This window comes from Aythya fuligula, chromosome Z (assembly GCF_009819795.1).
Source record: "Aythya fuligula isolate bAytFul2 chromosome Z, bAytFul2.pri, whole genome shotgun sequence".
NCBI classification, from domain to species: domain Eukaryota; kingdom Metazoa; phylum Chordata; class Aves; order Anseriformes; family Anatidae; genus Aythya; species Aythya fuligula.
In genome coordinates, this window is record NC_045593.1 from 41,146,039 (window position 1) to 41,172,296 (window position 26,258).

Sequence of the window (26,258 nt, forward strand, 5' to 3'; positions counted from 1 at the left end):
TATCTCCTGTAAAATAGTAGATACTAGGAAGTTAGAAAATGTAGAGATAATTAAAAATAAAACGGAAAAATAGTTTTACTGTCATTGCTAATTTATCTGGGGTTTACATTATGGAAACACTTCTTAAATATTAAAGACTTCATTATTTCCTTCCTATCCACAACATTCCTCTCAAACAGTAATTCTTTTTTGTTATTTATCCTTTCAAAATGCTGCAGCTCTTAAGTCCAGATAGCGCATAGTGCATTGGGGAACAATATCATTTCTGAAAAAGAGAAACTAACAAAACACGACAATGTACAATCACCATTACTGTGCACTGTTTTCTTTATCATTACTAACCTGTGAAGAGCAGTTTTGTATTTTGACTGCAGTAAAGTTGTCTTTTGGCCATTTCCCTGTTCCCATAAATATACAGGCACAGCCACTGAACAGTGTATACGTACTTAACATGGAAACAGCAGCCTGTTTGCTTGTATCTCTTACATATTTTTTGCTTATGGGTCTTTTTTTTTGCTTATTGCTTAGCTGACTTTGTTAAAATTTTAAGCACTTTGCAGGCCTTGTAAGAATTCCTATTAAGACATTTTCCCCTCCATCCCATGGGAAATAGATCAAAGAAAGGTTTGAGTTTTGTCTTTTTACAGTATTGGGTGGGATGTTAGAAATGTTCTGCTATTAAAACAGATAATTCTAGGTAATACTGGGCTAGCCACGAAAACAACATAGCCTAACTCATTCTACGTATATTTAGTAGCTGCTTCAGTGCATCTTCATTTAGGGGCTATGTCTCCAATTGATATAGCACAAAAAAAAATTAGGACTTGACAAAATAAAGTATCCTTTATGTTTTAAGATAACAAAATGAAAAAAACTTACTTCTGAATTTTGCAAGAAAAAATATGTGGAAAAGATAGAATAGAATAGGTTTCAGGTTTTAATAAAAGCTAGTTTTTAACAGTTATGAAGTCACAATAAAGTTGTGAATTGTGACAATGATTCTGCAAGACAAGAGCTACCTATAATAGAAGCAAGCTATAGTTAAGCTCTGTTACGCCATAAACTTAATGAATGGCATGTGGCATTGTCCTCAGAATCAGGAACAGGCATAACCTCTTTTTATCAGATTTGGAAAGCTACAGTTGGCATTATAGAGCCCTAACAGTAAATTTCCTGAACATTTTTTCTGTATATGAGTGTCACTTTAATTTCTGTGAAATAAATACTTTGATTACTTCAGGTCTGCACTATTTTTTGTTGTGTGTACTTTTCAGTTCTTGTTTATTACCTGCAAAATTTGCATAATTACTTGTCTTCAGGGTTTTGTTTCTTATTCCTGCTTGGGCACAATGCTATGTTATCATATTTAGTCTGCTTTGATACTGTGTATTAGTTAGAGAAACAAAATGCTTTGGAAACAAGCTAATAAACTATAGCTAAAAGATTCTGGAAGAATTCTGGAAGATTCTGAAAATACGAGTAAGCAATTTAGAGTTCCTATTTTCGTAAAGGTATTTAAGTTATTCAAATGGCCTTTAAATTTCAGTGGTTTTTTTTTAAACCCTAAATGGTGTGTATATATTCTCTGTTATGAAGTCAATATGATTTCAGTCAAGATTAGAAATGCCATATCTCAATGTAGATCATATAAAAGATATGCTGTATCTCATATAGATCATTAAAAAGATTATAAAGCTAAAAATATGATACTTTTAATAAAAACAGTCATGTTATTTCCCAATCTTGTTTTTTATTGTTTAGTTACACTTAAGCTTTTCACTCAGTACCGGTGGCGAAGATAGTAACAAAGAAGAAAGAAAGAATGAATTGATACCACTTCAATCCTTGAATCTCCTTCTGAAGAGTATAGGTGCGACCCTCACAGATGTACAAGATGTTGTCTTCAAGTAGGTTAAAAATATAATTCTAATGACTGCTTCCAAAAAACAATTCAGTATTGCCAATGATAGATTTTATTTCACTCTAAATAATATGGATATTTTGTTTGATTATTTTTTTAGGTTGGCATTCTTTGAACTCAATTATCACTTCTGTACTACACAACAGCTCCAATCAGCAGTATTAAGGCATTATTCAAAACAGGTTGGAATAAATAAATTTTGGTATTTCAGTAAACTTACATCTTCAAAGTGCTACTGTGTGCTTTGGTTTTATGAAAATCAATAAAATTACTTTCAGCCTTCCGTGTTTGTACACAGGTTAAATACATATGAAACATAAAAACTTGTTACTCATTCATGCAATTCTACTGCCTTTATTCTGGGGTCAAATAACTACAGGAAGAGTGGTGTGAGTAACAAAACAACTTAGAGGGATTGATAGTGGAAGCAAACACAATGCAGCTCTGATGTACTTTTAATTTTTTATAGTCATAATCAACAAAGTTCTCTCAATACCCAGAAACAGACCAAATTTTGTTCAATAGCTGTGTAAAGTGAGAGAAATCTGGGTGATGTGCATGCTTTGTAAAATCTCAAGAGACTTAATCTCAGTTATTTACTTGGAAGCACTAGAATTTGATTAAATACTATTTTCTTTCTGTATAATCATTTTTAATAAAACTATATGTACTTTTTACAAGTGTTGAATTTTTCATATTAAAGTCATCTTTATTACTGTTTTATTTTGAGTGAACTGTACTGCCTTAATGGCTTTAGTGTGATTTGAAACATTTTTACTGAATACCTATTTTTATTTTAGGCTATTAAGCAGATGTATGTGCTTATTCTTGGCCTTGATGTATTGGGTAATCCATTTGGATTTATAAGAGACTTGTCTGAAGGAGTAGAAGCATTCTTCTATGAACCTTACCAGGTAAAAATCTCTGTTGGCTTACTGTGAAATGTTGCAAAAATGATTAGATGTGAATTATATTGTAAATTTGGATATATTAATAACTTGTTTCATTTTAAATCTATATTTAGAATTGAAAATTCAAAGTGAAAGTGACAGGAAAAGTTACTGGAGTGACATAAAATTTCACTTAATTCATGATTGAGTGGTCCTTACAAATCTTACGCTAGAATAAGTCTGCTTGAATGATTTTGCCTTAAAATAATCAGACTTCCATGAATGAATTAGTATATTAAAGTAGGCTTTCTTTCTCATATGGGAGCTCTAGTGGGTGATTTCACACTTTCAGACTTGCTCTCCTGCTCTCTTTGAGTATATATAAATTCCAACAAAAACATAATATTTAAAAAATATGTAATATATGCTACTTGAAACTTAATCTAAATGCATCTTTTTTCTTCCCCTGCCTCAGGGAGCCATCCAGGGTCCTGAAGAATTTGTAGAAGGAATGGCACTAGGACTTAAAGCTCTAGTAGGGGGAGCTGTTGGTAGGTTTCAGAATAATCATAGTAGTATACTTATTAGTAAGTAATATAGGTGAGTATTTGTAAATTGCATTGGGATTGTTTTGTTTTCTAATAGGTGGATTAGCTGGTGCTGCTTCAAGAATCACTGGTGCTATGGCAAAAGGAGTAGCTGCAATAACTATGGATGAGGATTATCAGCAGAAAAGGAGAGAAGCCATGAATAAACAGCCCACTGGTCTGAGAGAGGGTATCACTCGTGGAGGAAAAGGATTAGTTTCTGTAAGGAGAATAAAAATGATAAAAAGACTAATGGATTTTGTGCAGGCAAAAAGTAACAAATGTAAAGTCTGCTGTAGTAACTGGAGAGTTGTTCCTCTAATTTTAACACTATTTTTGCCAATAAGTGGCCATATTTGAGTGGTAGCTTTAAAGAAAAATACATGAGAATTGGAGAAAGTAGGAATTGCAAAGCAGGTGAAATATACATATTCTGTTAACTTGCTGTGGGTTTTAGAATATTCCACTGCAAGTACATTGAGGCTATTCACCAATAAAGTAATAAGAAATGTATAAGAATGAAAAATATAACATGAAAATATATTTGTTTTCATTCTTCCATTTCTTTTGGTAGGGTTTCGTCAGTGGCATAACAGGAATAGTTACAAAACCAATAAGAGGTAAGTGTAGGTCTTCTGGTAGATTAAATGTTCATATGGTTTCAAATTATTGATATGTGATGAAACGTTGTAAGTTTACCAAGATTTTATGTTTTAATTGATATCTAATTTAAATGTTCACATGAGCTTTTTGTGGAGGAGACTATGTAGTTACATATCAAATAAAAACAAATGCAACTCCTAAGTAAGAAAAAGTTTTGTGGTTTTTTTTGTGTGTTTTTTTTTTTTTTTCCTAAAAATTTGCTGCGCTTAATCCTTTTAGGAGCTCAGAAAGAAGGAGCAGCTGGTTTTTTCAAAGGTGTTGGAAAAGGCTTAGTGGGAGCAGTAGCTAGACCTACTGGAGGAATCATAGATATGGCAAGCAGCACATTTCAAGGTATCAAAAAGTAAGTAAAATCAGTATGAAGAATGACAGATGGAATGAAACAATAGTGAGAGTACCTTGTGTCTTCGTATCACTTCTCTATAAATCTTCCTAGATCTTTCAACTTTATCATTAATGCAAGTGAGATAGAAGAAAGTCTTGTCCGTATTGTTATTCATATAATAAATAGGCAGCTTGTTTCACTACCCACTGTTGATATTGTTTAAAGCCACAGAATTAAATCTTACGTGTTTTGACCATTGCCAGTGAAACTAGTTTAAAAGCCAAGGCTTTTAAACTAATTAATCAGACTTCCTTCAGTTCCTGATTTTTTCCCTTTATCTCAAATATGCAGAGAACAAAAGACTTTTCCACTGCACCAAAAGTTAGGTTTTGTATTATTTGTATAACAAAAGGAGAAAACAAGTTCCAAGACTACCAGATTGTGCCAGGATATACTTTCATTGTTGTTCAGACTAAGAGCTCTGACAGAACTGCATATTGAATACTGTAGTAGTCTCACTCCCTTATATCTAACTTTAATAAATCCATTGTTGCAGATTTTCACAGACTGAAATGTGTAACAAAATTGAAAAAAGAGTTTTTGAGAGGTCATTTAGTATCTCCTGCTGATTACACTTGTTAAAGGCCCTGTTCTCAGCGAGCTGTCCTGCTTTTGCTAGCATAAGGTTGCCTTGTGTCTCATAAGTTTTACCCTTTGAACTCTTCACAAGGGAAATGCAAGGAACACATCAGAGCCGAAGTTCTGTAGGGCACAGATGACTTTAACCTTCAAGTTTTTTAGTAGAATACTCAGACATTAATTAACTAAGTGTGCCCTTGCTGCAAAGAAGGCTAACGGTCTCTTGGGCTGCACCACGCAGAGTATTGCCAGCAGGCTGAGGGAGGTGATCCTTCCCCTCTATTCAGCACTGGTAAGACCAAACCTGGAGGATTGTGTCCAGTTCTTGTCTCCTCAGTGGAAGTGAGACATGGACACGCTGGAGAGAGTCAGGGAAGGGCCACAAAGGTGATGAAGACACTGGAGCACCTCTTCTATGAGGAAAGGCTGAGAGAGCTTCAGCCTGAAGAAGAGAGAAGGCTCAGGAGAAGTCTTATCAATGTCTGTAAATTCCTGAAGGGAGGGTACAAAGAGGACAGAGCCAGGCTCTTTTCATTGGTGCCCAGTGACAGGGCAAGAGCTAAGGCAGTGGGCACAAACGAACATGAGAGGTTCTGTCTGAGCATCAGGAAACATTTCTTTACTGTGTAGAGATGGAGCAGCAGCAGAGGTTGCCCAGAGATGTTGTGAAGTCACCCTCCTTAGAGATCTTCAAAAGCTGCCTGGGCAGGGGCCTGGGCTACTTGCTTGAGCAGGAGAGTTGGACCAGATGACGTTTAGAGGTCCTCTCCAACTTCAACCATTATGTGCTTTCATGAATTATTGCAGTTGTGTGCTGCCTTGTGCCATCTAATCTTCTAATAACCATGCTCTGAAATATATTGCATTTCTGAGTAAAGTTTATAATTAATTTATAAAATATTTAGTGTCTATTCATATGTCAAAGTGTATATAGACAACAGTTGCTGTACTAGTACGTAAGTTTATATTTAAAATACTGTAGAGCCTTTGCTAAATGTTAAAGCTTAGTAAAAATATTAATATATAGCTTAATTTTTTTGCTTTTTTCTCAGAGTTGCAGATTCATCAGAAGATGTGGTAAGCCTGCGCCCACCTCGCTTCTTTGGTGAAGATGGAGTTATTAGACCTTACAGATTAAGAGATGGAACCGGAAGTCAAATGTTACAGGTGAAGAAATGGCATAAATTTTAACTCATCATATGTTGAAGTAACTATTTGCAGTATTACCAATTTTTTTAATTCCCTATTTTTAATTTTTTTTAAATTCCATTACCTAGTAACTCTGTAGTCAAGAAAGATCCTTTTAATTGATCCATAGGTTTATAATCACTTTGGTGGCTTAGTTTCTGTGATAGAACTGTTGAGAAAGGAACCATAATTTATGGCAGTGTATCTGTAGAGATTTGTGCAAGATACAGAACAGTTTAAAAGAAGAAAAGGGTTTATATGTATAATTAAAAAGGTTTATGTCTTAATTTTTTTGTTTTTGTAGTGATGATGGTAAACCCAAAATACTGTTTTCATTAATTTTATAATACACATTTTGAATCACAGTTTTGTGTAAAATAGCACATCAAACATACAAAATATTCACGTCATACCCACCAAAACAATGTTAACAATTTTGAAGTAGAATTCACTTTGCATGAGGAACATGCCAAGAAGCAATGTGGACAGCTTTTCTTTAGTTTAGGTTCTACTGAAGCAAATTTGACTCAGATGTCAAAGTGGAAATAATTTCCATTGTTACGCAGCTTACAAAGTTTATATTTTTTCTATGTTTTATATAAAAGGGCACTTTAGAAATACTTAAAGCTAAGAAATAAAAAAGCATTTAGAAACTGCATGAATGGCCCCTGGGGATGTAAACAAGTTCACAAATTTATTTTTAAATAATTGAAGGATTTGCAGCTTGCGAATGTTAGAAAGGTCATATGGAAATAACCTTTTGGGAGATTTAGATAAGAATTAAGTATCCTGTGGAGAGGATTTTTAGACTGCTTTGCGAATTAACACAGCTTTTTACATGTCCAGTTCTTGTCTGGTTGTTTCTGTTTCATCTGCATCTCATTACTGTATCTTCTTCTCTTGTGGTAGAAGAGGATTGTCCTGTTTGGGTCATCTCAGTTTTGTTTTTCATAACATTCAGTGATTATGTATCAGTAAATTTTGAAAATTTTTGATAATAGTATGCTTCTGCCTTTCTGTTAATGAGTTGGCTTTAACCTCTGCTCTTGAAATCCAGTTTCATATAGAAGTATTACCTTAACCAAAGCATAAACTTAATCGTTGAACTGCATTGCTTTTTCTTTTTCTTAATTTTGTACATGTTTGCATTTGGGGATTTTTTTTCTGAGAAACCTTTAGAAAATTCTGCAATGACATATGCGATTCCAGTTTTTCTCTGTTGTATGGTTGAGTGCAGTACCATGTCTCATTTATAAATGAGATAACGCATTCCAATTAAGCAATGACTGTCGTATTTTGTGATGATAGCCACCATTTGAAAGTAACTAAAGTTGAAAAACTGTTTCGTATTAGTTTTCACGACTGACGATTCTATAGCAGAACTACTCTTTAAGAAAAGTTTTGAAAACTCCAAACAGTTCTCCCTGTAGACAGTCAAATCAGAAAATAATAAATTGTGTCACTTTTATTCTGGTAAGATGTATCTGATGTCTTAACATTTGTTAAGACATATTTGACGTCTTAATCCTATTCCTCAAGTGTAATGAGTTTTTTGGTTCTTAATATTTCTGATTCTAGAGATATTTCTTTGTCTTACATTATGCTCAGTGTTACATATCCCCTATGTGAAGCAGTTTTGTTATGGGGAAGTTTTGTTATGGGGAAAAAGAGTAATCCCCCCCCCTTTTATGCTACTTCTTTGCATACAAGTCTGGTGACTGGCCCCATTGCATTTATTGTGTTGTAGTACTTCCAGAAGATTACCAGATTAGATCTAAATAAAATTTCTTTTAGCGACTTTAGATATTGCGTCTGCTAACCAAAATGAATAGACAGTAAAATAGATTTAGTGTGCTTGTACTATGCCCTAAACTAGGATGTCACTGCAGAATTACTGTATTCTTTTATTTTCCTTTAATTACAAAAAATAATAATTAAAAAAAAATAAAAAACAATGTCAGCCAAACAAATCCTTCTAAACTAATACTTCTGCTTTCTTCTTCCCTTGTCATGCTTTCAGAAAAGACAGGCCTACAGGGAATGGACTAAGACTCACAATAGTAGTGATGATGATGACAGTTAGGATAATATGGACTGTAAGATGTACATGGCCTTTGTCGCATTCTTTTGACTGTTCAGTATTAAACGTTGTCACTTTATTTCCTGCTGAGAAATTGGGGATGTCTGGTACTAATATTTTTAAAATTAGGAAAAAGAAAGTTGGGGGGGGGGGAGGAGAGAGGGAGACAAGTAAAATGTGTAAGTGCTAGACAAAGCAGCAAATATATATAATATATAATAAATACATACAACAATAAAAAGTCATATCTATACACAACTGGATATTAAGTGAAAATCGTACTGAGTAATATAAAGAAATAATACCATGACTTAGAATTTATTTATAGATATGTTTCTATGAAGTGTATTTAATGTTTTTGCATTTGCAAATTGCCTTTTCCAGTTTTTAGTTATAATTTGCTAGATGGAATGCTTTTAAATGTGTTCAGTAGTACTTTACTGAATTGTACAGTCATGATTGGTATTAAAATGCTGTTTGACTTTAATATTCTATTTATTTCATATTTCAAAACTATTTTGTCTGCTTTTCTTCTTATAAATAAACACATTTAAATTATATCTAAAATGGATTCATCTGTTCTCTTCCAACATTGTTGTTCTTGTTTCCTGAAACTAGATTATGTCAAAACACTAAATGTCTTATGAAATTATTTAAAGATGAAATAAATGTACATGTATTTTGAAAGGGACATTTGTTTTACCACAATTTTTAAATGCTTATGTAGCATTTGGAATCCTTAGATGTATGAAATATAATAGCTTCTTTAGGTATTTTCAATTGTGACCATAAATGATTAGTTCTTAAATTAACATTTTTTTTCATTCATACAACAAAAACTCAAAACCCACCCTAGATCTGAAACTTAGGTACAATCACTGACAGCTTGAGAAAATGCCAGTACTTTTATAAGTCTGTGTGGTAAAATACATGCCACATGCAAAAAGGTTTTGCTTTAGGTAGACATGAAAGAACACTAAATAAAACAATTGAACCATGATGATTCTGTATTGTAAATTCTATAATACCACTAAATTCTACAACATAATTCTTAAAGAAATAAGTAGAGCTAAGTATTTATTCTGTATTCACTGGAAGGCTTGCATAATTTTCTTTTTTGTGGTTTGTTGCTAAGTTTACATTTTGTACTGCATTTCAAGGTTCCTTGCAACAGATATTTATGTATCAGTAAGTAGCATATTAGTATTAACTCTTCAGCTAAATTGGATTAATTAGAACTACTCTAAAGCAAAGGAGCTTTAAAATTATTTCATATTTATCAAAGATGATGTCATGTCTTTTAGTATGTATTGTCTTCCGGTTCTCAGCATTCCGAAGAAAGAAGTATTAAAACCTCTAAGTCTCATTATTCTGGCTGTATGCCTTCAAAAGCTGATCTCTGGGCAATGAACCAAGAAATATATATATACATGTAATCTCCTAAATAAAAGAAGGGAAATCTCAGTTTCAGAGCTTCTTTAGCTGAAACTACTGATGCTGAAGTTCGCTGCTTACCTTGTGTTGTTAGATAGTTTGTAATAGTGGCATCACAATTGGATGTCATACAGGGGTAGATTAAAGATTGTTTATGGCTGAAGCACTTTGGGAAGGCTTTGGAATATTTTTTATATAAGTGGATATTCAAAATATGTTTGAAGAATGTAGGAAATGATCTTCAATTGTGAAAAGAGGCATGCCATGCCTAAAAGTTGAGGAAATTTTAGGTTTAATTTTCTGAACGGTTACTTTTCTCTTTTTCCTAACTTTACTGCATTTTTAGTACCTTGAATATGTTATATGAAGTTTTCTTTTTGCTTTTTAGCATACTTCTTTACTCTCTAAAATTATGCCTTCTATAGTGACCTGTCTTACAAAACAGTGTATATCAGTTTTATAACAAAACATATTTTTCCCCACTCTAAAACACTGTTAGGTAGAAATGTAGTTGTTTTTTGCCTGAAGAAGCATCCTTGAAAAAGCAAGAATTTAATTTATAGAAATGATACACTTTTCCTGTCAAGTTGACCTAGCTTTTTAGCTGTTTAAAAATTACAATTTTACAAATCATTACAGAATATGGAAGTCAAATTTAGCATGAATGGTAGTATTTCTGGGTTAGGTATCACTACTTTAGGTTCTTCTGGATAAGTACCACTGGGATAAAATTCCCCTGGAACAAAGAAGAGTTTCCTTTACTCAGCAAATTGAAAAGTTTTAGAATGTTAGACAGGAGAAAAATAAATAAACAAACAAACACTATTCGGAAAATATGTTCATATACCTTTAATTATTTTGTCTCTTTCGTGGTGTATGGTTGTAGTTTTGAAATGTCTACAGATATATGTCATTCATTTTGTGCAACTTTTTATCTGTTTCTGTCACAAGTAGCCTTCTGTGAATATGTATATTGGGAAAATAAATAATTTGGATTTAGGATAACAAAAATTTGATAATAGAATTTCATTTCGCTATCACGGAACAAAAACCTGTGAAACGTATAATAGCTCACTGTTCATAACTGATGCATTTTAATGCACCAAAGATGAAAACTTCGGAGATCTTTTTTTAAGGGATTTAAAGTAATAGACTGTTGTTGTTGTTATTTTAAAAAACAAAAAGACTAACTCTTGAAGTCTATTTTTTTAACTAAATGTATTTTAATAGTATAATTTTTGGCTGCACAATTTTTTTTATATTCTTTTTCACTGATAAATTGAAGGAGCAGCCTTATGTTGACAGGCCCTGGTTGTCACGGGTGACACCATAATACCTGTTGGAGGAACACCGTAGTAGATCATAGACAGTCCAGAAGATTCCTGGAGTGCCTTGATGATAGCTTCCTTCTCCAAGTGACAGAGGAAACAGTAAGGTATTCTACTGAACCTCACACCCACCAGCAATGAGGAACTTGTTGGGAATGTGGAAGTCTAAGGCAGACTTGGCTGGAGTGATGATGAGATGGTGGAGCTTAGGATCCCAAGGTCAGGAAGGAGGATGAAAAGCAAGCTCACAACCCTGGACATCATGAGAGCAGACTGCCATCTTTAAGGATCTGCTGGGAAGTGTCCTGTGGGATAAGGTCCTGGAGGGAAGAGAGGCCCAAGAAAGGTGGTTAAAATCAAGCATCACCTCTATCAAGCACAAGAGCAGTCCATTCCAACAAACAGGAAGTCAGACGAAATACCAGGAGGCCATCAGTGAACAAGTTGCTTCTGACAAAACTCGAACCCAGAAAGGGTACAGAAGGTGGAAGCATGAACAGCTAGCCTGGGAGGAATGCAGACACATTTTCCAAGCATCCAGGGGTGAAATTAGGAAAGCTAAAGCCCAAATGAACTTGAATCTGGCCAGGGATATCGAAGACTACAAGAAGGGCTTCTGTAAGAACACGAGTAGCAAAAGCAAGGCTAGGGAAAATGTGGACACACTTCTGAATGAAGCAGGAGACCTGATTTTACATAAGAAGTGAAAAGACTGAGGAACTGAATACCTTCTTTGCTTCAGTCTTTAATAGCAAGACTGGCCTTCAGGAATCCAAAGTCCCAGAGAGAGAGAGCAGGGCAAGTATTAGAGCAAGGAAGATATGTCTTTGGTGGAGGAGGATCAGATCTGGGAATACTTAAGCAAGCATAAGGCTATGGGCCCTGGTGGGATGCACCTACAAGCGGTGAGAAAGTAAGCAGACTGAGAGTGGCAGTGCAACAATACAATCTGCGGTTGATCATGGTAACTGGGAGAAGTCTGAAGACTGGAGGAAAGCAAATATCTCTCCTGTTTTCAGAAAGGGTAAGAATTACATGGCAAACTGTAATGATGCCAGTCAGCCTCACCTCTCAGTTCCTGTGGAGGTGATGGAACTATCATGGAAACCATTTCTAGGCACGTGAGGGAGAAGGAAATCATCAAGAACAGTCAGCATTGATTCACCAAGGGGAAGATCATGCTTCACCAAACTGATAGTTTCTTTAATGAAAGCATGACCCTGATGGATGAGAGGAGAACAGTGAATATTGCCTTCCTAGACTTCATTGAAGTCTTTGACACAGACCCTGTGTCAAAGAGAGTTTCTCATAGGGGAGATTCTCATAGAGAAGCTCTTGAAGTATGGGCTGGATGAGCAGGTGGGTATAAACCTGGCTGAATGGCTGGGTCCAGAGGATAGTTGTCAGTGGTACAATCTAGTTGGAAGCACAGGTTACAGTGGACTACACCAGGAGTCACTACTGGGTCCAGTTTTGTTTAACATCTTCATTAATGATCTGGACAGAGGGGCACCCTGAGTAAATTCACAGATGACATAAAATGGGGGAGGGGAGGCAGCACTGATTGACCAGAGGGTTGTACTGCCATCTCGAGGGGACCTCAATTGGCTGGAGAAATAGGTTGACAGGAACCTCTAGAAGTTCAACAAAGAGAAGTGGACAGTCTTACACTGGGGGAGGAACAACCTCAGGAACCAGTACATGCTGGGGAACACACAGCTGGAAATGCAGAAAAGGCCCTGTAGGTCCTGGTGGATATCATGTTGAGTGTGAGCCAGCAATGTGTCCTTGCTGCAAAGTTATCCTGGGCTGCACCATGCAGAGTATTGCCAGCAGGCTGAGGGAGGTGATCCTTCCCCTCTGTTCAGCACTGGTAAGACCAAACCTGGAGGATTGTGTCCAGTTCTTGTCTCCTCAGTGGAAGTGAGACATGGACACGCTGGAGAGTCCAGGGAAGGGCCACAAAGGTGATGAAGACACTGGAGCACCTCTTCTATGAGGAAAGGCCGAGAGAGCTTCAGCCTGAAGAAGAGAGAAGGCTCAGGAGAAGTCTTATCAGTGTCTGTAAATTCCTGAAGGGAGGGTACAAAGAGGACAGAGCCAGGCTCTTTTCACTGGTGCCCAGTGACAGGGCAAGAGCTAAGGCAGTGGGCACAAACGAACATGAGAGGTTCTGTCTGAGCATCAGGAAACATTTCTTTACTGTGTAGAGATGGAGCAGCAGCAGAGGTTGCCCAGAGATGTTGTGAAGTCTCCCTCCTTAGAGATCTTCAAAAGCTGCCTGGGCAGAGTCCTGGGCTACCTGCTCTAGGTGGCCCTACTTGAGCAAGTGTTTAGTTTTACTCTTTTAGTGACTGTCATTGTGGTGACTTGCAATTCATGTGCTTCCCCCTTGCTGAGGTGAAGAATTGTCTGTGCTCTTTATCTTTGATGTTGTCCAGCACATCATTTTTGATCTTTTGTCTTTTTTGTTTTACCAACTGAAGCTCTACAGACTCAAGTTGATAAGGATAGGTATTATAGAAAGTTTCTGGGATCATTTGAAAGACTAGTAATACTTTTCTTGTTAAGTCAGTTACAGAATCTATAGACTTCTGCCAGAAATCACTGATTTTTGTCCTGCTAGTGAATAAGGCTGCAAGAAAGGCTAGTGTCATGCTTACATTCTTAAGTTATTAACAGTTCCACCATGAAATTAGTGTAGTTCTTTGTGCTATAGATCAGTGTCTACACAAAAACAAAGTAAATCCAAAACCATTTTAAATTTGGTTTTAATTGCCTTCATAGTTTGAGAATTTGTGAGGGCTTTTCTCAAGTACTGTATAAGAGCTGCTCCCCCAACCGTGCTGCTGTGGATTTAAGCTTATAGAGAAGTTAGTCCTTTATAGCAATTTGTGTATCTTATTATAACACTGGGGGGGGGTAGGAGGAGGAGGAGAAGGGAATGTTTGGCTTTCAGTTCAATGTACCTTTTTTGGTCATGAGTTGAGCTTCAGATCAAATAACAGAATGTTGGAGTGGGTTGATCATATGCTTGCTTCTTGGTATTCAAACTTCAATCTGCCAAAAAGAACATCTGAGGAGTAGAAGAAGGTGTGATACTCCTTTCTCTCCTTCCTTCATGTCTCTTAGGCTTAAGTTCACATCAAAATTTAAACATCCATATCCTCTAAAATTGAGATTTTATTTCTTAAATTTACAGTTTTAAGTTCTTTCAAAAATTCAAAATAACTTTTCTTCTTCCTATATCATTCTGAGCTTTACCAGGTTGTATTCATGCATAGTATCTAGTTTTCTTCTCCCCTAGTCGAGTCAGAGTTGTCATTATCCTTCCTCACTTAGAAAGCTTGTGTCTCGGTTAGAGAAAAGAATGGCAACCTTAGCACTGTCACGTGCAACACTTGAATAATATTTCATTGTCATTGCCCATCCCCAAATAGAAGACTTGAAAGATATTTACAGGCTCTTTTGGACTGCAGCTAACACCAGTTATTTAAGATGAATGTGTAAGCTTGTTTGACTTAGTTTCATTTTAGCTTGTAACTGAAACACATATATGTGCTTCATACATATGTATGATAGAAAAGCAAGTAATGACTGGAAGTGTCCTAGGCAAAGTATACACCAACTTGTTATGTGTTAGAGAATGTAGAAAAAGGCAGTCTTTTCCCCTGGCTTCCTGCAGATCCAGTAAGCACTTCAGATGCTACTTATTGAAGAACCTTTGTTGTATTGGCAGGAAATACTAAGAACATCTAGATGTGGTCATCAAAATGAAAGTGTAGATTGGTATGATTTCTCCTTTCAGGGCATCAAAAGAATTCTTCTGGTATTCAGACCAATAATTGGCTGAGATATTCTGCCAGTTTACACAGGCAAACTACAATTGTGTTGTGAAGGAAAAGCAAAGTTCTGAAAGAAAGATACTATCCTAATTTTAATTGTCCTACATATCGTGGTCAAAATTTTAACGTTGACCAAAAATGTCTGTTGTTTTGAACAGAAGTGTGCAGAGCTCAGATTTGGTGTTCAGCATGGCTGAATGGAATCTTGAATTTGGCCACTAATAGACAGAAGCCTTAATTTAGTTTTTTATAGGACATTAATTATGCACATTAGGATAATTGAAATGAGAAGATTAATATTAAAGGATTAATATTAGTTCTCATTAATAAAGGATAAGAAGATAATTTTGCATAGCATAAAAATGAATGTTTTATATATGCTATTTTGTCTCTTTTTAACAACTTTTCTCCTTTTTTACACGTTTAAGCTAAATCTAACAAATTACCTAAATTCTGTTTAGAATTAATAACATATTTCTGTGGGGAAGATTGGATATGTAGTAATACCAGGTTAATCTACTGAAAAATAGTAATTCTACAACTTTTTAAATAGTAATTCTACAACTTTGAAAGCAGTTGTCTGATGATTTGAGCTTAGAGATGCATTCAGCATTGTAGTTCCTTGCAGCAACAACAGATTGCTTTCGCAACTCAAACTTTTGGATATCATTCAGTTCCTGACTGATTTTGGCTGGGATAATTTTTTTTCATAGCAGCTGTCTTTGTGCTATCTTTTGGATTTGTGACCAAAACAGTGTTGATAACAGTGAAGTTTTAGCTCTTGTTGAGCAGTACTTATGCAGGATGAAAGCCTTTTCTATTTCTTATGGTGTCCCAACATCAGGTTGGCTGGGGTGCACAAGAAGTTGGTAAGGGGCACAGCTGGTGTACCTGACACAAGCTGACCGGAAATATCCCATACAATGTAAATAATACTAAATAATAATAATAATAATAAAATCTGTGTGAAAGAAGCAGAAGGAGGTATAAGGGAGAAGGATATTATGGTAACTGCCTTCCCTCTCCCTGGGTTCCTATTAGCTCTTCTGGAATTGGTTGCCAGACCCAGTACAATGAAGAAATAGACTGGCAATCCAAAAGCCTTTAAAATTTTCAAGTTGATCTGAGCAACGAGAGGTAAGGGTAACAGATTTGTTACTACTTTTCAAGTAGTAATGGTGTTTATGCTATTTTTTACAAAACTGGTTCAGTTCAGAGGAGTTCAAACATTTCAACTTTCGTTTTTCAGGTATTTTTTAGGAGAACTATAACAAGAATTATCATAGATTTTAATTTTTTTCTCTGCTACCAGCATGTTGTTTTTCATTTCTAACTTTGTTAAGGGCCTCTGTCCTTGCTTTCCAATGAATTAGGGACATGTGCTGTGATTTGGAGTCTTTCCAAATACAGAGATGCCACTTTTGGACACTGAGCGTATTTGCGTATTCATCCGTGCATAGATGATCACATCTATGATTAAATTATCGCAGTGATATCTAAGTATTTTTACTACAGGTAAGAATAATTTTCTAAGGACAGGATTCGTGCTTTGATTGCTTTGCACTTTACAGCTACTGGAGACTTTTTTTCAACAGATTCATTCAATTTCTATGTGCAGTCAATGAATCAGAATATATACTAATGTAATAAAGTTATTAAGCATTTTTAAATCGAAGTATGGCACTTGTTTTAAACATGAGCACTTGTTTTCTTACGGTAGTGAAACTGATATCAAACAAACAATGGTGTTAACTTCATTGTTTTCATCATCAAAGTGGTATAAGTTGCTATCTTTCTCAAAATGGTTAATAACTAAACAATGTAAAATTATAATATTAAAATATATTTATGTATCTATATTAAGGGATACATTTTATATATCTTTTTATGTTTGAGTTCTATAAGCCATTTCAGTAGCCATTATCAGCAGTAGATTGGTTTATCCCTCTGTGGTGTATTTCATAATGGACAGGTGCAAGGAATAGAGCGTTGGAAAAAAACAAGTGCAGTGGGGGTAGAAAAATCTAAAAGTGAAATAAGCTTAGTCTTTATATGTAGTTACTGCATGACATTTGACATAGACGTGTATTACCTTTGCAAATGGACTCTGAAACACATCCTGTGTTAATTTCCTAATTAATATCTACTGACTACAAAACTATAGAACACAGATGACAGAGTTTATGATCTTTGACTTACAGCTAGCAATGAGTAGAAGTTCAGTCTCAGTTCAACTTTCAGGAAGGAAAGCTTTGCACACTACATCCTAACAATATTTCTGTGCTGACTGAGTCTTTTGTTTGTGAATTTTAGTAGAATAAAATCGTTTCCATGGAATTTTGGGGACGTTTGAATAGGTGATGTATAGAATTGTAACCTTTGTGACAGTTAAGCACTACACTTCCATAATAATTTTCTCACTTCTTCACGAGGGGGAGCAGAATGGGAGATGCTCATCTCTTCTCTGTGGTGACCAGATAGGACCTGAGGGGATGGCATGAAGCTGCATCAGAGGAGCTTCAGGCTGGATGTTAGGGAAAGGTTCTTCACCAAGAAGGGTGGTCGGGCACTGGGACATGCTCCCCAGGGCAGTGGTCATGGCAATGAGCCTGCTGGAGTTCAAGAAGCCTTTGGAAAATGCTCTCAGACATGCAGTCTGATTTTTGGGTGGTCCTTTGTGAAACCAGGAGTTGGACTCAATGATCCCTGTGGGTCCCTTCCAACTCGGGATATTCTGTGATTCCAGTTACATAATTCTTGTACGTTATCAGTAAACTGAATGAGTTACAGTAGGGTGATGCGATTCGTCAAAAATTACCTAACAAGCTAATGGAAAGACAAAAAGAGAGGTAATCAGCTCTCATAAGACCCACTCTTCCCTTTACCCTAACGCTGCACAAAAATTAAGAAAGTTATCTTGCTTTGATGCAGGAGAAATAAGTTTAGTCTAATTTGGATGAGGAGGATCTTTATTCTATTTGCTTTTTCTCCCCAGTAATTGCTGTTAATGGAAGAGAGATACTGGTTATACTTCCGAATATTTAGAATGTGTTTGGTCAGTAAGAGAAATTGCTGACTAAATTGGAGAACTTGTGCCAAAATCATTACAGAGTCCTGCAGATTAAATGCAACCATATATTGGTTACCTCTATTTAGCTATCCTTCCTCCGTCTACGAACCTTAATGCTGGAACGTTATGAAGACTGCCTTGTGAGAGGTTTTTTTAGTTACTTTGTGATCAAAGCTGGTACTTCATAGGAGAGGCAGGAAGAAACTCAAATCGTCTGATGACAACCCCTAGACAAAGCCTGAATAAGAAGTTTTAAAGAGTCTTTCTAGAAGAGCAATAAACAAAGAAAGGAGTTTTCCAAGCCCTTAATCACTCATTTCTTATGCCTTTCTTTTTGCTAGCTCTTGACACTAGATTTTGCACTAATAAACTCAATGACTTACATAGGTAGGCACGTGATCAGTAGTTGTGGTTTTGCAGCCCAACAAGTTCGGGGATAGGAAAGTAATCAGAATTTTCTGATACGCTGTTCATGTGCTTTCTAGAAAGCTTTCTTTCAGGAACTTCTTGTTGTGAAGGTTCTTGTGTTCCAATCATGAAAGAATCAGCATTTTTGAGGGAAGGCATAAGTTGTAGAAAATTGTTTGTGTGAAGTTATCTCCACTGTCAGATTTCCAGTCTTGGTGTAGACCTCATTAAATGTCCTTATCATTTTCCAGTGTTAATGAATACTCATTAAATGGTTTTGTCATTTTGACTGTAGTGAGGTCTAACATACATGTTTTAAAATATTCCCATACATATCTGAAACAATATGTTTATAGTTAACTATTTATTGAGTCATACTGCTTTATACTGATCTATATTTACTTCCAATTTCTAACAGCTAGGAAGCAGGCAGGCAGTCTAACTGAGATGCACCAGTCTTGATTTGGTCACTAATCTGATCACTCGTTGCTTGGAAAGTCAGAAATCCCATGGTTGCCTAGTCATGTTAAAATTATAGACCCTCTATTAAAAAAAAAAAAAAAAAAAAAAAAAACAAAAAAAAAAAAAAAAAAAAAAAAAAAACTTAATCTGATGTCATTGATGTTTTAAATTTAATGACTAGTAAAAAATATTCAGCTACAATATTCACAGAAATTTAAAAAAAAAAAAAAAAAAAAAGGATTAAGCAAGTTCAGAGGAAAATGAAAGAATACAGAAAAATGTTAAGCATTACCTTAAATGTGTCATTAAGTCTAACTGTATATGTGGTAAGTGGGTATTTGTGGACAGTTAAGTATAGATTTAACCTAGGGCTAATGACTCCAATGTTTTGGAGATGATTCTATGTAAAAATTAGGAAACAAATCCTCCTTAGGTGTATTTTGACCATACTGGTTTCTTGTGTTGTCTTTGAACTGTATTAGCAGAAGTTTGGACCGTAGCAGTAGTATGTAGAAAACTGAGTCCTGAAATCTTTGGGGAAATTAAATTGTTCCTTGCCAGTTTTTGTTAGGATTGATTTCTGTTTGCACAGCTGCATTTCCAGGGACTAAATAATTCTATATACATGTAATTATAATATTAGCTGTCACGGATCTGTTAGTCACATTTTGACTTATGAAAGTAGTTTCTTTAAAAGTATGTGGTATATACTTTGTTATAATTTATACTTTTGGGCGATAAATACATTTTAAACAAAAATTAATATGTTAATTTTGTACTAGCATATTCAAAACTGTAAAACTTTTATCTCTTTTAGAAAATTGAAAATGGAAGATTTGCAAAACTCAGATATATTGCACATGCTATGGTCAACAATACAGATCTGTTAATGGTGACAAAGAGGTAAACTTTTGGCTATGAATAAGTGCTTAAGACTCTGTCATCAAAAATGTGTATGCCTTAATTCCTGATCAGTAACTAGGCTTTGATGTGTCTATCCTTACATATGCAGATACGATAATGATGAAGGCATGTCTAGTGTGCTTATAATTATCTTATTCAATAGCAGCATTTTTCATCACAGAAGTAGGTTATTTGACTGTCATAGTAACTTTGCTATTTAAGGACAAAAAAGAATGTTGGGTTTGTAGTTTCTGTAACTAAGATGTATTTTTAAATTTGGTTAGGTTGAAGTCAATAAAACTGGGATTCACTTCAGTTAGCACTTTAAAGGAAAATGGATGATAAAGGAGTGGAGAATCAATAACGTCTAACGAGTATCAGTCATCCTTCATAAATAAAGTCTTTACAACATTTTTTAGAAACACAGCTACAAATACTGTTATGCTCTTGCTACGAAACAATATTTTAAGTAAGAGGACATTCAAAATTCAGACTTTCAGAAAGCATGCTGTACAGTTGTTATATATAATTAGACGGGAACTGTATTGAAACAATGTATGGCTTCACTAGATCTAGTGTAAATTGATAACTTACGTATTTTTACATCGATTTTTAAATTATAATTTTTTTCTATTGTCTAGTGGTGTCTTATTTGTGACAAAAGGGACATTTGGACAGTTGACATGTGAATGGCAATACACTTATGATGAGTTTACTAAAGATCCATTCATTGTTGATGGCAGAAGATTACGCATTGAAGCAAAGGTATATTAACCTGATCATGTTTTGTTCTCTTTTTGTGATCTTTTATAATATTGAACTTCAAACTCCTGATCTGTCTTCTAGTTGAGATGTACTTATAGATAGAAGGGAGTTGAATTTGGCATTGGGAACTCCTCATGTTACTAGCTTCTGACTGTTTTAAGCAGAATGCTAAACTGGGTGTTTGATTATTCCTTGAGTCCTAGGGATTTTATGTTGGTATGCACCGGTTTGTCTGAAATTTCCAAATTTCATACTTTGGAAAATGGTGATTGCAGTGGTTTTACTCAGGTGGGCAGCTGAGCACCACCACAACTGCTCTCTTACTTCCCCTCCTCAAAGGGAAGGGGGGAGAAAATACAATGAAAAGGTCTGAAGGGTTGAGGTAAGGATGGGGAGATCACTCAATAATTCTCATCATGGGCAAAACAGACTCAGCATAGGGAGATTAGTAAGATTTGTTGCCTACTACTAACAAGCTAGACAAGTGAGAAACAAAACAAACTAAAAACACCTTCCCCCCATCCGCCTTCTTTCACTTCCTCACCCCAAACAGTGCAGGGGAAAGAGGGATGGGGATTTTGGTCAGTCTATAGCACTTCGCTGCTGCCACTCCTTCATGGTCACTCTCTGCCATGTGAGGCAGTCTCTCCACGTGGGGTCCCTCCCAGCTGATGCCGTCCTTCCCAAGCTGATTCTGCTTGGGCTTCCCACAGGCTGCAGCTCCTCAAGAACTGCTCGAAATAGGGGTTAGTACCATGGGGTGCCTCCTCCATCCTTCAGGAGCAAACTGCTCCAGCACAGGTCTCCCACCAGATCCCCTGCTCTTGTGTGGTCCCTTCTCCATAGGCTGCAGGTCTGGCCTGGAATCTGCTCCTGCGGGGGCTCTCCATGGGCCGCAGCCTCCTCCAGGCCACATCCACCTGCTCCACCGGGGGCTCCTCCACCCATGGGGGGGCTGCAGCGTGGAGATCTGCTCCATGTGGGACCCATGGGCTGCAGGGGGACAGCCTGCTCCACCAGGGGCCTCTCCCTGCACAGCCTGCAGGGGACCTGCTGCTGCCTGCCTGGAGCACCTCCTGCTGCACTCACCTTGGGGGCTGCAGGGCTGGTTCTCACTCCTCACTCTCCCAGCTGCTGTTGCCCAGCATTTTTTTTTCCCCTTTCTTAAATCTGATCTCCCAGAGGCACAAACAACGTTGCTTATTGGCTCAGCTCTGGGCAGCAGTGAGTCCCTTTGGAGTCATCTGAAACTGGTCCTTACGTAACAAGGGTCAGCTTCTGGATTACTCTCACAAAGGCCACCCCTGTAGCCCCCCACAACCCCTCCACTACCAAGACCTTGCCACGTAAACCCACTACAGTGATAGAGCACAACTTTCTCAGAAGGTTGGAGAATATTATTGCACACTCTAGCACTCATGCCAATACGTGGAATTCTTCCCTATTACCTTCTGTCCTGGTTTCAGTTAGAACAGAATTAATTTTCTTCCTAGTAGCTGGTAGGGTGCTAAGTTTTGGCTTGGGATGAGAAGAGTGCTGATAACACCCCAATGTTTTAATTGTTGCAGAGCAGTGCTTATACCAAGCCAAGGACATCTCAGCCTTTCTCTCTGTCCTGCCAACAGGCAGGCTGGGGGTGCAGTAAGAGCTGGGAGGGGACAGACCCAGGACAGGTGACCCAAACTAGCCAAAGGGGTATTCCATACCATCTGACGTCATGCTAAACAATATATAGGGGTGGCTAGCCGGGGGAGGGGGCCGGACTGCTCGGGGTCAGGCTGGGCATCAGTCAGTGGGTGGTGAGCAATTGCATTGTGCATCACTTGTTTGTACATATTATTATTACTTCCCTATTATCACCATTGTATTATTATTATTATTATTGTTATTATTACTTTTGTTATTATTATTTTCCTGTCCTATTAAACTGTCTTTATCTCAACTCACGGGCTTCACTTTCCATTTCTCTCCCCCATCCCAGAGAGGGAGGGGGAGGGTGAGCGAACAGCTGCGTGGTGTTTAGCTGCCGGCCGGGTTAAACCACGACACCTTCCCAAAGATTCAAATATATCAAACCAATCCATCTTCATGTGCTATGCTTCCAGGATTTTTTCCTCCATTTGTTAATTATTTGTTGATTAAGTTAATCAAAAATACAATAAGGTGTTAATGTCTTCTTAAAAACCACAATGACAAGTGCTTATCCTTTCCAATTCAAGTTGAAGAATGTTGCTCTCAGTTGTGAATTTCATTAAAACAAACTAAACAAAACCTTCCCTGGTAAATTGTGAAAGGAGAATAAGGAGACAGATGAGCACTGATGACTGAAACAGAGGCAATATTCCTTAAAATATATATATATATATATATATATATATATATATATATATATATATATATCTTGAATTCCTGTTGAGATGGTAACTGAAAATAATTTGAATCAACAAATTTAGCTGTCAGGGATTTGGTTTGTTTCTGTTTTATTAAGTTTCACGTGTGTAATCGTTGAATCTTGGGTGTCAGGATAGTCCGGATGTTTTACCTGCAAAGAACAAGTCATTCAGTATTTCACTCAGATTATTTGTTTCTATTGCAGAGCATGAAATGCAGAGCCACTTTGTTTTGGAATACTCCAAACTGGATTTCTGACTGCAAATTAACATTTGCAGGGTGAAATCCTACCGTAATTCTTAGTTTCTACCATTTCAAACAACGCTGAATAACACATCTTTATCCAATATTTCAGGGTCATTCAAATATATGCAGTATGTTCTTCATTGAAATCTGTGGTTGAAAAGTGTATTTTGCATATCACTGTCCATGTTTTATTTCTGAAGCCTAGATTGTTATTTTCAGTATCTAGGACCACTGCTTGCAAAATCAGTAGCAGTAGAATGCCAACCTGGGTAATAACTTGAAGGAGGATAAAAAGATCCTCCTTCATAGGGTACTGAATTTTGTTATGCCGTACTCCATTATTTGCATTCCATTCCTACTTATTTTTACAGGCCAGTCTCCAGCAACTCCATGGTATAGAAGGTATAGATTTGTTACTGTTGGAGTGTTAAGTACACTGTGTTTTCAGGCAGAAAATGATGTTTCTCAGGGTGTGTGTGATGTGAACATACTCAGATTAGTTTGATGGGTACATGATGCTTGGTGCTCTCTGAATCATAGCTGCCTTAATGGTAAATAAATTCTTACACATGAAGTTTGAAGAAATTAACTCTACAATTACCTAATTACATTTTTTTTTTTTTTTTTAGGAACGAGTAAAGTCTGTGTTCCATGCCAAAGAATTTGGAAAAATTATTAATTTTAAAAGTCCAGAGGATGCTAAGGTAAAATCAAAATATGATTACAATTATCCAGTGTTGCATTTGGCTTAAAAAGTGAAAAAAAAAAATCTTAACCTTGAGTGTTGAAAATAAAATATTTCATACTCATACTTAGTACTCTGTCCCATTGGACATGATCTCTCCTAACTGAGAGATAACTGAGATTGTGTTTTAGACCCTGCAGCTCTTTAGAGCTTGTGTTTACGGTGTGAAATACCAGCTCCTTCCACTTTCTTATGGTTGTTAAAATTCTCATCCAGATAATGCATATCATCTCCCTAGTGTCTCTGATAAATCTTAGTTTATAAATCTGACTACATCTACAAGCATAATGGTTGTTGATTCAGCCCTTAAACAGATGGAAAGAGCAATGATCTATTGATACTGAATTTCAGAAATTCTCAATCTAAACACCAAACTTATACTTACTTTTATCTTTGGACGTATAACTGCCAGACAGCTGATTTGATAGTTCTACTAATGAAAGTAAGCAATCGAGAATATGAATTAAAATAGTAAAATTTAATAGAACAATATTTGTAAACTACCCCCAGAGCTTAAGAATGAGGTAAATATTAATAGAGAATCAAATAGCTTATTTGATGTTATAATAATTAGATAAGTTCTATATGATCTCTTCATTTTGACATTAGTTCTCACTGCAACCTGGTTCAGGTCTGCTACCAGCACTATGAGTTAGCAAAGTTGCTAAATTCTGTCATATTTTTAATCGGCATGAATCATTATTTTCACAAAGAATAAATTAATCTTGTATATATGCACACCTCCTGCATCTACTCAACAGTTTAAGTTGCTTTTTTTTTTTTTTTTGGCAAGGGTAGTTTACAACTGCAGCTGAGTGATACCTTTTGGCTCTTAGCTCAAAAAGAATCACAAATACTATCAAGGTGTTTGAGAGCCCATTGCTGACTTTTACTTCTCTTGTACTCTATGGAGGTGCTGAGCTCCATTTTTTATTTTATTTTTTTAAGCAGCACCATGGACTGTGAATTATGTTATGCATACTATAAGTGCTTAAGCAAGGAAAAGAAAGCAGGAAAAAAATGTATACTTTTCATTAAATGTTGGTTTGCTTATTTTTCAGAAAGGTCCAAGCACCTCACACACAAAACCAACAGGAATGCAGATGTGAGGGGGTAAAAGGTCCTTGTCAGATAGACTTGGTACAGACTGTACTTACATCTTAGTGAAGGAATACTTTAAAGTTTCATCAAAAATGCTGTCAGGTTCTTAGGGACTGTCCTACTGAAAGTATGGTGTCTTCGAGAGTTCCTTCTGGGCTGTCTAGCCTACAGCTTACTTCTACAAATGTTGCGTTTGTGCTTGTGTATAGAGTGAAGACACCAAGGCAAGCATTTTAGGAACAGTAAAAATGAAACTGGACCCTTCACAGTAAGGAGTATGAGGTCACTTCATTCCCCTTTTCAGTCTAGAGGACACTGTAGTGCCCTAGTCTAGAGTCCTAGAGTTCTAGAGTTTCCAGAGGTCCCAGAGTCTTAGTCTAGTGTCCTAGAGTTCTGCATCTGTGAGAAGTGCCACGTTTCTCTTCTGTGTTCAGAAAATATGAGAATTCAAAATTCATGAAAAGAAACTGAATATAGTTGAGAAAAGCATTTTTTTTTCTCCTATAAATAACTGTATTATCACATTGCTACAAGAAATTCTTGTCTACTGTCTTCTGTTATCCTTAGTTTTATAGTGTAATCTGGGACTAGATGCATCTAGAGTTGTAGACTAATGCAGAGGGTTAATAATAATGTGCATGAAATAATGATTTCATTTAATTTTATAAAGTATTATTCATTGAAATGTACTCCAGGAAACTGAACTAACTGAACTGAACTACCTAGGCAGCTTAACTAGTTGTGGTATTCAGTGTCGTCATGTCAGATATTGGTACTTCAATGCCTCCATTTTCGTGTGAGAAAATCAGGCATTTATAATCTACAGTAGAATTTTAAGTACTGTGTTAAAACTTGGGGAGGGAGCAGGTAGTGAATTGTGTGGCCATCCCAATCATATTTGCAGCTGCTCTACGTGATTTTTACTTAAGGATACATTTTCATTATTTCCTTTTCCTTTCATGCAGTGGATCCTTTCTAAACTGGAAGAAGTAAGAGAGAATCAGCCAAAATCATAATGAATTTAGAAGCACCAAGATATGAAGAACACTGAACATCTACCTTCTAGTTTCCTTTACAAGTAGAATTATATGCATAGTAACTACAAAGTTGAAAAAAAAAAAAAAAAAAAAAAAAAAGAGGGTGGGGAGTGCAGGGGTGGATTGATGAAATTATTTGTGGTCACACCAGTCTACAGATACATCACAAAAGTAGCTGCTATTAAGTTTAAAGAAAAAACTCCAGTGATCAAAAAAATTTGCCAAGTTTC

The 26,258-nt window shown here is 36.2% G+C and overlaps 1 protein-coding gene across 5 annotated transcripts in view; it reads left to right on the plus strand.

Moving 5' to 3' along the window:
- VPS13A (vacuolar protein sorting 13 homolog A) overlaps positions 1 to 26,258 on the plus strand; it is a 118,165-nt gene extending 91,907 nt beyond the window's left edge. For 3 of the 5 annotated variants that reach the window (XM_032206606.1, XM_032206607.1, XM_032206608.1), the window contains 12 exons: positions 1,762 to 1,907; positions 2,022 to 2,103; positions 2,722 to 2,835; positions 3,287 to 3,362; positions 3,457 to 3,620; positions 3,973 to 4,018; positions 4,281 to 4,404; positions 6,078 to 6,192; positions 19,658 to 19,743; positions 20,385 to 20,508; positions 23,775 to 23,849; positions 25,957 to 26,258. In XM_032206606.1, the coding sequence (XP_032062497.1) occupies positions 1,762 to 1,907; positions 2,022 to 2,103; positions 2,722 to 2,835; positions 3,287 to 3,362; positions 3,457 to 3,620; positions 3,973 to 4,018; positions 4,281 to 4,404; positions 6,078 to 6,192; positions 19,658 to 19,743; positions 20,385 to 20,508; positions 23,775 to 23,849; positions 25,957 to 26,007 (1,203 nt within the window). In that variant the 3' untranslated portion in view covers positions 26,008 to 26,258. Of the gene's footprint in view, positions 1 to 1,761; positions 1,908 to 2,021; positions 2,104 to 2,721; positions 2,836 to 3,286; positions 3,363 to 3,456; positions 3,621 to 3,972; positions 4,019 to 4,280; positions 4,405 to 6,077; positions 6,193 to 8,233; positions 8,745 to 19,657; positions 19,744 to 20,384; positions 20,509 to 23,774; positions 23,850 to 25,956 lie in introns of those variants that run through there. The other 2 variants (XM_032206609.1, XM_032206610.1) reach the window with 1 other exon arrangement.